Source organism: Leptonotus elevatus, chromosome 10, assembly GCF_054856555.1.
Source record: "Leptonotus elevatus isolate MCC_2025b chromosome 10, RoL_Lele_1.0, whole genome shotgun sequence".
Lineage (NCBI taxonomy): Eukaryota > Metazoa > Chordata > Actinopteri > Syngnathiformes > Syngnathidae > Leptonotus > Leptonotus elevatus.
The window spans coordinates 12495071-12508272 of record NC_141248.1 but is presented as its reverse complement, the minus strand read 5'-3'; the positions used below and the strand labels follow the sequence as shown (position 1 = coordinate 12508272).

At 37.2% G+C, this 13202-nt stretch overlaps 1 protein-coding gene across 1 annotated transcript; it reads right to left on the bottom strand.

The window, feature by feature from the left end:
* Positions 1 to 213: 213 nt before the first annotated feature.
* Positions 214 to 12637, bottom strand: cdk4 (cyclin dependent kinase 4). The gene is made up of 8 exons (XM_086087638.1): positions 12385 to 12637; positions 7276 to 7506; positions 7066 to 7201; positions 5031 to 5198; positions 3689 to 3798; positions 3333 to 3383; positions 3108 to 3243; positions 214 to 822 (listed from the first exon to the last, which is right to left on the bottom strand). Exons 2-8 carry the CDS (start codon positions 7491 to 7493, stop codon positions 727 to 729), a joined length of 915 nt encoding a protein of 304 aa, XP_085943764.1. The 5' UTR covers positions 7494 to 7506; positions 12385 to 12637; the 3' UTR covers positions 214 to 726.
* Positions 12638 to 13202: the final 565 nt, after the last annotated feature.

The following is a 13202-nucleotide window of genomic DNA, read 5'->3' as shown; positions in this document are numbered from 1 at the left end:
ACTCTGAAATAGATCATTTATATTGTAATTATTTTGTAAGAGGACAAATTTGAGGTCAACCAGCCTCAATCTTACTGGTATTCATCCATCTTGGTATATTAAACCTGATAGACAATTGACTCGCAGTCCTCTATAATAAGCATTAAAGACAAAAGAAGAAGAAGTTTGGACAACATTTAACAATAACACAAAAGGAAACTTTCAGTCATTGAGTTGTTTTCATTAAAATGTGTTTTTATTCCTTTGTGGTTGCAGTGCAGGCTGATTTCATACGGTTTTCACATAAAAAAAAGAACAACACTGCAATCTAAATAAAATCGACCTCTTCAGTCATCTAATAATGTCAAACATTTTTCTAAAATGACTCTGAGGGTGATTGATGTCACGGTGTGTATTCTCAATTGACTAAAGACTTGCTCACAACCAAGATGTCAATTCTGTCACTTTGTGGAGCCTTGTAACTAAATGCTGAGGGACAGGCAGAGCACAAACAATTAAGTCATGATATGTTGACATCAATAAGTGTGACATTTACATTTCATAAAAGCATGGCAGTGATCCATTAGTTTGCTCCTCTTCAATGTGTTTCTTTTTTTCCAATCATTTTCGATACTGGAGTAATAAAAAAAGAAGATCCCAGGGCGCAGGAGGGACTCTTTGAGTGTGAAATCTTGTTGTCAAAGTTGGGCTGTTACCTCTCGTGTTGCTTTGTTTTATTGCGGCAGCTCAGCTTTCAGTCAATATCTCCTCATTGCGAAAATACGGATGATCAAGTGCATTCAGGGCGGATATTCGATCGCAGGGGTCAAAGGTTAACATTTCCTGAAAGAAAGAAGAGTGGGGTATTAGAAAAGTCCAATTGAAAAGTGATGCCTGTTTATTCACCAGCTTGCCGAGAATGATGCGAGAAGGTGAGCCTTAAATAAGCTGACCATCAGGTCGAAAAACACATGATTTACCATCCGCTTTGCAAACATTGATAGCTGCCATCTTACAGGATGTTTTGCTCTCATCCTGGTTATGAAGCCAGTTGCCAGGCAACCGAAAGAGATTGGGAGAAGTTCTCGGTAAAAAGAATAATCAGGGTCAAGTTCTCCGATCGTGGTTGTTTTGGATAACTTTTACTACATCACATAAACACACGTTTTCAAGGACATAAAAATGAATTAATTAATTCAAGCTTTGCCAGCATCATAGAACTGTGACAAAATGCTTACTTTTTATAATAGTGGCGTTATGCTTTGAAAAGAATTAACAGAGGGAGGATAGAGTAAATTACTGTAAAAAGAAAAATAGTAAAATGTTGAGATGAGTCACTTGTTAGATACTTCTCAAAGAGGATTTGAGGGGCTTTTTATCATGAAGAAATAGGAGATTTTTACTGAAAATCACACTTTGATAATTAACATTAATATAAAAAAAATTATAATTGGTGATAAATATTATTCACAACAATTCAACAAGGTGGGCCATACAGTATACAAACTGTTATGCAGGCAACCAGTAACTTACATCAGATGGTAAATGAACTGCTTTTTATATAGCACTTCAACTACACCATATGATGCCCAAACAGCGCTTTACATTGCCTCAGATTCACACACCAACGGTTGACTGCTGCCACGTGTAACTGGGAGCAAATTGAGGTGAAAGATGACCACTCTACCATCGAGCCATGCCGCCCCAGATAATGCGGGTCGACAAATTTTTAACATATATATATATTTTTTTAAATCAGAGATGCATGTAAACTAGAATTTTTTTATTTTTGCGCTGATTTGGAATGTGCCGTCTTTTTCTCACATCAGGTTTTCATAATAATGATGATAATGATAATAATAATAATAATAGTCATAATAATAGCAGCGGCAGCAATACATTTATTAATATTCATAAATTAATTGTTCTGAAAAAATATTTAAATCTATATTGCACAAACTTTTATAGGTCAACGTAGCCCCTTCAGGCTAGCATTTTTTCTGCTGGGCAATTTTATTTATTTTTCTGATTTTGACTCTTTTCCCACATAAGAACAACATGGATTATTTTGGGGGGGGGGGGGGGGGTATCTCATGTTTTTAGTTGTTATAGTGGACGCCAGGATAATATGGCTGTAACGTGTAAGCTTATATGCAGCATTTTTAACATGAACATCATGTAAATCAACTTGCAATTGTGATTGGTTAGTTGAGATCCAATCATGAACCAGAAGTGTTGACATCGTCCAAATTACAGTAAGCGTTTTATTGGTTTTGACACGCGAATGTCATGTCCACTCGGTCTGAAGGGTTTAAAAACAAAAGAAAGAAAATATCTCAAAAACCTGATGTGCTAAAAAAAGAATTTTTTATCAGTGTCAAAAATAACACGCATGAAGCCATCTCTGTTTAAAATTAGTTGTTGACCAGTGTAATTGGACAATAAAGTAGACATACATACTCACCTTTTGTCAAATTGGCATGTAGTTACATGAGGATGTGGAGGCCCCCCCACATGACTGGCTTTACATAGGTCCCCCCAAATGACTACATACGCCCCTGGAAATGCACCCGAGTTTGAGTTTTAACCAGAACTCAAGCTTTTTTTCAAACCAAAGAATTGCGTCATTAAGATTCAAGTATTTCCCAGTAGGTAGGGTTAATATTTTGGAAAATACTTAGGAAAACTATTTTTTTATTTTTATAAAATAAAGTATTTTAGAATTTCAAGCACCCAACCTAAAGAAATTTAGATAAATACTGGTTAGTTAAAAAAAACAAATATTGGCTAAAATAATTACCAAAAAACAAAAAGTTTAGTTTAATGAGTATCAAAACATTAAAAACAGGCCTCGGTATGATCTTAGTTTTGCAAAGGCAGAAGTTTGAAGACAGATCTGCACACGAATAATTATATTATTCATGAGGTCATAATGTCAACTGTCACATTTCAACAGCCTTTTTGGAAATGCTTTTGTTGAATTCTAAAGATAACACTTCCATGCCAACATGGTGCAATTCTGGCATTTTTTTTTAAAGGTTTCCTTAGTCAGCAGGAAGTCTTTGTTTGCATTTCTTTTCCACATACTGAAAGGCTGTCACTTCACTTCCAGCTCACTGACATCTTACCAGCAGCAGTTGCGCCCCCAGCTCATTTATCTCTGGAACAAAGTCAGTTATTGGGCGAGCCGAGAAAGCGGGGAAGTGTTTTGTTGAAAGTGTAGCACCAGTTGGCCACTCCTCCTCTGGCGGCAGACCAATCACTCTGCAATGACACATTCGATTTCAGTCAAATGGGAATCATCGGCCGGCACATCCCACGCTGAGGTAACTCCGCATGAATGCGTGACTCACTCAAAGATTTTCCCGAGTTGGTCCACTTCGGATTCTCCGCAGAATAAGGGTCTATCAGAAATAACAGTTTATGGATGAGAATGATAATTGCTTCCTGCTTTTAGATTATGAATGGAACATACATCCAATAGTAAAGTCATAATTTGACCAAATAGCTATATTAAAAAGTCAGCCTTGACTTCAGTTCAATTTTGAATGACATATGTAGAACTGCACTACACCAATAAAATAAGGTGTTCCTAATATTTTGACGACCTTATTTGACTCGTATTTGACTTCTCCCAACTCAGGGCCTCGAATTATATTGACGTCACAACCACTGTCATTTAGTCCGATTAGCTTTTCTGTTGACTCACTTGCGTTTGAACATTTCCGCAAAGATGCAGCCGGCGCTCCAGATGTCCACAGGTGTCGCGTAGCTCGACTGTAGCAAAACCTCAGGAGGCCGATACCACAGTGTCACCACCTTAGAGAGAGGCATGTGGCAACAAGCAGCAAGAAAAAAAATAAAATAAAAAATAGGCTTACTTTGTAAAAATGTACACTGGAAATATCCATCTAATGTGTAACTAGGCATGGGCCGATTCTGAAGGTATGATAACCGTGAGCAAAAATATCAGAGTATTAAAATTAAAGCTATAAATGTACCTTCTTTGAAATATCTGGGCAAATAAAAATGCATTTTTATCCCCCATTGAACACAATCTATTTGATTTTTAAACAAAAATAAAGAATATTTGGTACAGAAGAACCTTGTTTAAATAACCAAAATAGATAAATAAATAAATGATAACATACATCTTCTGTTTTCATTGTTCTTAGTAAGTCACAGTGTCCCATTACTGGTAAGCTATTTTTAGAACAGACCCCTGGGCTCCTCATGTTGTCATTGGGGCTAAATATCTTCCCTTAATTATTTTTTAACTTATTAACTCCCAGCCATTTTCACTGAAGCAATCCCCTTCGCTCCGGGCTGGTTTACTGGATTTTGACGGATATTGCAAGGCCTACAGAATATTGTGTTCTATTGCTATAAAAACATGGAACCTACCAAAAGAAAGATTAGAGTCTCTTCTTTCATGAGGAAAAAAAAAAGTATATTTCCGTTTCAGTTTTGCAGCAATTAACATTAGAATATAGCTAAGTTTCCTCATTATTCACAAATCTGTTTAAAACTGGGGAAAACGGATTGTTTCAACATGGCCCTGGTTGATCTCTTATACTCTGCTGCCACCTGCTGGCCTTTTTTTGTAATAACTACCATTCTTAAAGCGTCCCTCTTCAGTTCAGAGGCTGCATCAAAGCCTTCTGTATGCTGTAGCATTAAAAAAAACATTTAAAAAAACGTATAAATACATCTTTGGGAGCATGGTAATATTTCAAATAGAACACATTTATACATTTTTGGGAGCAAATGAGTTAAGGACAATGCAAATCAAAGCTCCCTCCTCCTGCTTTGCGTAACTGCTCACCCTCCCCTCTCTGCTCCCCAAGAATGATGCGGGGGGGGGGGGTGAATTGGAGTGAATCTCTGTCAAAGAGGCAGCTCGTTTACTCAACTGCGCAAGCAGCCAATCATATTGCTCTGCTTTCCCCTCACCCTTACCAGTGACAGCCAGTATTAGCAGTTACTGACTTGTTAATCGGCCCATTCCAATGTGTAACTGTAATAAATACATCAATTCAGCTGGTTCCTACCACAGGAGTGAGGGCCATGTGGCAGCTGAACATGCGCGCCAGTCCAAAGTCAGCCAGCTTCACCTGACCCTGGCTGGTTACCAAAATATTCTCTGGTTTCAGGTCTCTGTGCATCACACGGTTTGAGTGCAGGAATGCCAGACCGCACAGCAGTTGTTTCATCAAGTCCTGAACAAAAACAAGCAGATACATGTCATCAGAAACTACAATGTTGTAAGGGTACCTACAGAAACGAAAGATAGTCAAAACAGTAGTTCTGGCTTGCAATAATGCTCACAGAGGTATTCAGAAAATGTGTTTTATTTTAATCACTGTTCAAAAACATTGAACTGCATATGGCATTAGTTTCACTCAGATATAGCACGTCTTACGCACACAATTAAACATTGATCAGAAACACGCACAAAACAGACTTTCACTGAATATGAGACAAATGTCAGACAAACATCCGGGAGGTTCTTTTGTGAGCAGATAACTCAAAAGTAGATTTGATGAAAAGATACAAAGAACATGGCGGAATACAGGCTGTAATATAACTTCCACATAGTTATTCTTCACGTATAAGAATACATTTGCTATATCATCTTGCTGTGAATGTCGTTGCGCCATTTGTGTTTGAGTATTCATTATTTTAATTGAGCTTTATACAACAACATTGGTGTTAAGCCTGCTTATGGAGTTTAGCATTATGTGTTAGCATTAGGCTAGCAAACATTTGCAAGACCAAGCCATGTTGGTTTAAACATAGGGGAGAGTGGCTTAAGTAGTGCCAATTTGCACTTAAAGTGTCTTTTATGCACGGGATTACAGGAATACCTCCAACTAAAATATGTTCATATAGTTTAGGATGTTGTGAATCTATGGAAGCAATCACATTGGATCTTCAATAAACTATTTGAGAAATATAGCTTTGGGGGAAAAAAGTGGCACAGTGTTTTGTGGCACAACTTGCCCCCAGTGCGGAGTAGGTTGTGCCATTAGTCAGAATTCAGCGGGGTAAATTGTGCCATTGATAACTGAAGTCAAAAACATCATTTTAATCTCACAAATGATAATGCTATATGAAAAGAAGTCAAATTCAATACAAAACTTTGACTGGCAGGTTTCAGAGGCCTTTTCTTCTTTCGTTCTTTTTCTTTTTCTGTTCAGCCTTTTTATCTTCTCTTTCTTTGTGAGCCTTTTCTAACACTCTATCTTCTCAGGTGTGTCAGTCACAATTCTTGTTTTCACTTTCTTTTGTTTACAATTTGCTTCTTTCTTTCTGTGGATTTTGGCACATAACTCAAGTGAGCAGAACAACCAGATTTGTCACTTGGTTAGTGATCGGGAGGGTAAGCCTGAGCTTATTTGTTTTCCTTATTCCTATATTTTTTATGGCCATCCTGCATAATTTTATCTCATTCCCAACCAGACGTATGTTCTTCCTCTCTTTCACTGCTCTTTCCAACTCCTAAAGAGGAGTTGAAACCCTGACTGTCTTCTTTTTGTATCTGCTGGCATGATTAATTTTGGCACAACTTAACCCAGGTCATTTGGCACAAAATAGCCCAAGCCCACCATTTTGGAAAAAAATGCTGCTGTTTTGAGCCAGCATCATGCTAACCATATAGACTCATAATGTAGCTCACTAAAAGTTGTCTATAATTGTTAAAACACAGCCACCCCAAAAACCTCAATCATAGAAATTTTACTTTAGAGGGCAAAAAAAGGTTTTTGAACGTATTTTTTTAACCGGCTGAGCGAAATGGATGCCCTTTCAAAAATGTGTGGTCACATGACCAACTTCTTCTATGGTTTTCTAAATAACAGGGGTGGAACTACTTGCCCCTTGGCACAAATTACCCCACTCTCCCCTACAACATATATTTGTGTTTACTATGTGTTCGTTTTACCATAAACTTCCACTGCGGCATCAATCAGCTGCTTGAAGCCATCACTTATCTGTCCAACTACATACATCACACTCAAAATAGTTGAGTTACTTTAAATACAACAAAAGATGATCTCAATATTTTGGTTTGAAGAACATGCTCACTTTGATGCGTTCAGTTGCCAAACCCGGAGCTGGCGCTTTCTCCAAGTACGTCTTGAGATCTTGCTCCACATGTTCAAAGACTAAAGTGACTTTAGTCTCCTGCTCGGACCTCTGGGTGGCACATACATCCATAAGCCTGGAATGGTCAGGAGGACGATGTTTGAGGGGGTGTTCACAAGAACCCGCACACAATGTGCACCAATGTCTTACCTGACCACATTGGGGTGGTCAAACAGCTCCAGTCGCTTTAACAGAGCCACCTCTCTGACCGTGGAGATGGGGAGGCCATTATGGTCTGTCTGGACCCGCACGCTTTTTAGAGCCACAAACCTCCCACTCTCCATATCACGGGCTTTATACACAGTCCCGTAAGCGCCGCCGCCTATCTCTGCCACTCGCTCATACTGGATGCTGGTGCCGTGGGCCATGACCGGTTTCACACTGAAGGAGAAATAGAGATGACATTACATTATCGTACAAGAACAACCGGAGAGCACAGGGCTGAGGCTTAAACATTTGTGAATGTCTATTTTTAGATCTGGTTCCCTCGGATCCTTAAGGTATTCTAGCTCTGGGGGAAGCTTTACCTAGGGCTGGATGATTATGGGAAAAATGATGATCACAAATATTTTTGATTGACATTGAAATAACGATTAGCAAACATAATTATTCATTGATTTCAAAACTTACTAGTATTTATTAAACTACCAAAACTCAACTTTACATACAATTTGAAAGACCCAGAAAAATAGATTAGTAACAAACTCAAAAATTATATATTAAAATAATAATACAAATAAATAAAACATAAAAAATAAATATGACCAAATAGAAATACAAAAAAAAAATAAAACAATAATAATAAAATCAATAAATAAATACAAAGATAAATAGTGGCTGAGAGTGCTGTGTGCACCTCCAGCCTCTTAGGGGCAGAGTGGCACCATACATAAGAAAAGTAGAAAAAGAAAGTTGATTAATTTAACCATTTTTTCACAGATTACGAAGAACAATGCCAACGTGTGTTTTTTTATATTACCTGTCTGTGTGTGTTACTACAGCATTTGTGTGTGAATATTCGTTATTTGAAGGAAAATCACCCCTGGAACTTCATGATTGACATGCTAATAGAATATTAGCATGTCAATAGGATTTTACATTGAATGCTAGCATTAACACTGCTGATGTTTAGAAGACCAAGTATGCCTTGTACTTAAATACACAATACGTGTAATTACTTTTGTGTGTATCTAATTTTACTGTAAACTCCAAGTGGGGTCATTAAACAGCTTAGTTTGCTTCAGGAAGGCAAAATAACATACACGTCACCCTGCAAGCAAAACGGTGCATTCATGGTTCTTTCACAATGTAGGAACTTGCAAACACACACGTGCTGTTCCACACATTAGTAATTTTTCTTCGATTATGATGTCTTTTTTTTAACATTGTGAGAAGCCAAAAACAAAATATTAAAATGTATTGAAGGATGGATCATTTTTAATTTAATTTAAATTCCTATCTTTATCTCCATGTAGCTATCCTATTTTTAATTATATCATACATATGCAAATTTTTACTAAATATTACTGAAACATCCTTGGAACAGTCCCCACAAATGGATAAAAGTCTATCAAATACTTATCAAAAATAGAGGGGAGATATACAGCTTTCTTATTGTAGGAAGACAAATTTATTTTTCAGTTTTGTCACAGCGCAGTGAAAAGAAAAAGTTTGTGCTAAAATATAATTAACTCATTCACTGCCATTGACGTCAAAAAATCATTTGAACTATTTCGTCAAAAATTAGTTTGAACTATTTCTATCAGTTTAACATTTTTCCCCACTTTTATTAACAAGAGTATGAAAACCTAAAACATTTTTTATTGTACATTTAGAACAGATATAAAATTTGTGATTAATCATGAGTTAACTAGTGAAGTCATGCGATTAATTATGATTTTAAAAAATTTATCGCCTGACACCCCTAATTTTAAATGATCTTTTCTTTTTTTTGTTTTGTTTAAAAAATATATATTTTTAAAAATTAGGGGCGTACATTTTTTCGTAATTAATCGCATGACTTCACTAGTTAACTCACAATTAATCACAAATTTTATATCTGTTCTAAATGTACAATATTTTTTTTCTAGGCTTTCATACCCTTGTTAACAAAAGTGGGGAAAAATGTTAAACTAATGATTTTTTTGACATCTATAGCCGTCAATGGCAGTGAATGAGTTAAGATATAATATAATCATAACTTTTGCTTTTACGGTTGCAAAAAACAACATACAACATGCAAGAAAAATCATAGGCTATATGAGTGCAGTAAAATGTCTTGTAGAATGTGAATAAGTAAGATGAAGTGTATCAGTGGGTTTGTTAACATTCCAGGAGCGCATATCAAAGGCATATTTTAAAAGGCATTCGTATTTTAAAATAGAAATGTTGGTTAACGAAAGAACAGCCTTTGACAATATTAGGCTTTTCTTCCTCTCGTTTTCAACAGTGGAAAGGGGCTGTGCTCTAGATTAATTATTACCTGAGAGGCTTAATCTTTTTGGATAAACTAATGCTATTGAGAAGTGTGTGTGTGTGTATTTGTGACTTTGATGGTGCCTCCAAGCCCTGCTGGGTCAGAGCTTGTTCAAGGGGGAGAAATGGGCTGCAGCTTGGATTGTTTCTGCAGGGGAGAGTGATTGAAGTGCGGCGACAAATGAAGAGAAGCACTTGCAAACCCAAACACTTTAGGCAATGAATCGACTGCCTTTTGTAGTGCGACCCTTTCGCTGACTTTCAAACTCTTTTAACACTCTTAAGTGCCTGTTGTTTGACAGCGTCGGAATGTATCTTCAGTTTTGGGAGGTTAAATGGTAAATGCTGGTAAACTAGACTGCTTTTTATGTAGCGCTTTTACGACACCATATGGTGCCCAAAGCGCTTTATAATGCCTCGCATTCACCCTTTCGCACACCAGTGGTGAGAGGCCGTTGCTTCATCCGTCGCTTTAATTTTGACAGCCTTACATATTTTGCAACATTGGGATCAATTCTAGTCTTTATTACAACCAAATGTGCACAATAACAAATAATTATCACATGCTTATATGTGGTAATAAATAGGGGTGGGAATCTTTGACTGTCTCACGATTCGATTCAGATTTTTGGGTCTGCGAAAAAAACAAAACTTTTATTGGCATAACTTGATAGATTTTTCCTTCTACTCTCTAAATGCATGGAACCACACTGCCCCTAAGTGGCCAAATCGTGTACAACATGAACAGCACTCTCAATAAAAGCACACACAAACAAGGGCAAGACAGTATAAAATAATTGAGATCAAACTGATTTTGGGACATTTAAAATCGATTCTCAATCTTACTAAAGAGAATCGATTTTTTGGCACACCCCTAGTAATGAATAATGAAGGGTCAAAATATGTATTTACGGTGCCAGACCACTTTCAACAGCTCATTAATAAAAGCCAAAGTACAGTACATTACATTGTTGTGAATAAGAAAGATAAGTGATGCAAAGTGATGCTTCATGCTGCCACAGCACATTTTACTGTATGCCAAGAAAGCCGAGTCATTGTCTGAAGCTAACCCTGGTGTAATGTATTATTGTTTAACTCTGACATTTCCGTATGAAACTAAACTAGTGATTATCCACTGCAGTGTTTCCCAAGGTTTACTGAGACAAAGCAGCCATTTTATATTAGCAAATGTCACGTCACAATTACTGGTAGATCAATTTGATTCGGTGAATTCTTCTGAATCATGAAATCATCAACTATTCAAACTGTTCATATTGCTAAAGTGAAAAACTTAAAACTCTACTAGGGATGGGCGAATACCGATACTAGCCTTATTATAAGGTATCGGTCCTCGTGACGGTATCGGCCGGTCCGGCCACCCTCTTGTACTAGAAATTAGGAATTAGAATTGTGTGTTTGTGTGTATGTGAAAGTGTGAATGTTCAAATGGCATCATGCTAAAGTGGGTTGCAATAATATCAAATACATGTAGTAGTTATTTATTTTGTTATGTTGTAATTTTATGTGTCTCATGGGACTATATAGGATAGGCAATAAAAAGCCTGGTGCTTCAAAGATGAAATCAAACATTTATTGAGAATAATATGTTATATGTGACCTCACTAGTCAAAACATGACATTCTAAATAATATTACATTTGTGGAATATGAGTTAAGCAGCAAAATCCAGCCGTTTTTAGCCATCTGAGGTGGCGGCCATTTTGCATGAAAATGACATCAGCCAATTACAGCTCAGTTTCAGAAAACAGGTGAGATGTGATTGGTTGTTACCTACGACCTGAGTAACTGTGATCTTCACTCGGCAGCAAGTGGCAAAATGGCCGCCTTCTGATATTGATTAAAAACTGCTGGTTTTTGCGGCTTTACTCATATTCCACTAATGCCATATTAACCAGAATACCGTATTTAGACTAGTGGGGCTGCATAGAACATAATGTTAAGGAAAAAAATTGGGGTTGACTTTCACTTTAATGAACCTTTTTCTGGTTAATTGTTTTGTTCAATGGATGTTTGTGTTTTCTTTTCTGTGTTGTATACAGAGCCGAAACAAAACTATTCATTCATCCAACTACGCTACTGTATGTTTTTGGAAATGAGGATCTCACACAAGCATGGTGAGAACAAGCAAACTCGACACAGCTTTGAATTTCAAAACCATGAACCTCAAAACTGATCACATGATCTTGCCTTGAGATTTTGGTCCAAGTGGTTAAATCAGCTTGTAACATTTCATTGCTCAATAACACCAGCAGGGGAAACAGCTGGAGACAACGCTGATGTCAGTCTACCAACACTGAGGTCATTCGCCTGAACATTGACGTCACTCATTCGTCTTAAAGCTAACCCCTGTTTATTGTGGGACTGTTCTAAGGTGCAAATTTACATTTAGGTGTATTTTCCAGCAACATTTAAGTTATCTAGGCATCCGGACAGAGGAGGGGCCAGTGGGCGGAGGCTGAGAGAGAACCAGGACAGGACGGGGGTGGGGTGAGGAAGCGCAACACGTGGTGCTGCTTCGTCTTTTGTTAATTAAAAGCGGTTACTAATTAGGCGACAAAAACTAAAGCAAGGAGCACCCACGCGGTTGCATTCACGCTTCCACCTTCTCTGACGTGGCGTACCCCAAAAGCAATAAAAGCTCTGTAAAAACTTGCACATGGGGGGACTTTACGTAAACGCCTTACGTCTGTCGCCCGCACGGAGAGAAACAAGAAAAGAAAAAGAAAGATAATTGTCATACACTTTCTGCTTCACGGGGTCTTACCCTCGTCTCTCTCCAGAACCGGGTCCGCTTCCTTTGGAGCTTTACGAAGCGGACATGCTTTTCGATGCGGTGCCACGTAGAAGTGGTTCGGAGGCGGCCAGAACTAGTTGTGCAACCTGCCCAGGGATCTCGATCGAGCAAAGACAATCAATCGATACGTTGTTCGACCTCCACCCACCCTTTCTTTTTCCTCGCAGTCGGCACTCTTTTCGGGGGGGTTGTCGTTTCCTGTTGCTTCATGAAAGTCCATTCAGGGGCGGTGCTACATATATGCAGCGCTCATGGCATGCGGTGTGCACGACGGCAGAATATTTACATGTTAACAAAGTATAGACCAAGGTTATAACAATTTATTATCAAGAAAAAAATCATTTTTGTGTACAAAAGAAAAAGATATTGCTTAAAAAAAAGTGAAATAAAACTAATTAAAGCACTAATGATATCTTTTGTTTTCACCTTTGTCAATTAAAATCATGCATGAGCTTTCAGAGTTTATTATAGATGTATTTATTTTGGTATTGTTGTATGTCCACATGAAAGAAAGAAGGTCAAACAGTTGTTTGAGAATTGTAGTTTTACTAGCTTACTTGATTACACAATGCTTAATGACTTTTTTGTCTTGCACTTGACAAATACTGCATATATATATATATATATATATATATATATATATATATATATATATATATATATATATATATATAATAAAATACAAACAAAAACTAATAACTATTAAAAAAAAAAACTCGAATGAAACTTTTTTTATTTTATTTAAATTAATTTAAACTATAAGGAACCTGCTCCAAAAACGAATTAAA

Excerpts from the sequence above, each read along its gene's own strand:
- cdk4 (XM_086087638.1), bottom strand. The coding sequence starts at position 7,493 with ATGGCCCACGGCACCAGCATCCAGTATGAGCGAGTGGCAGAGATAGGC. Across the intron at positions 5,199-7,065 it reads TGGCAACTGAACGCATCAAA|GACTTGATGAAACAACTGCT; the intron begins GTGAGCATGTTC and ends GTTTTTGTTCAG. Across the intron at positions 3,384-3,688 it reads GCGGAAATGTTCAAACGCAA|ACCCTTATTCTGCGGAGAAT; the intron begins GTGAGTCAACAG and ends TATTTCTGATAG.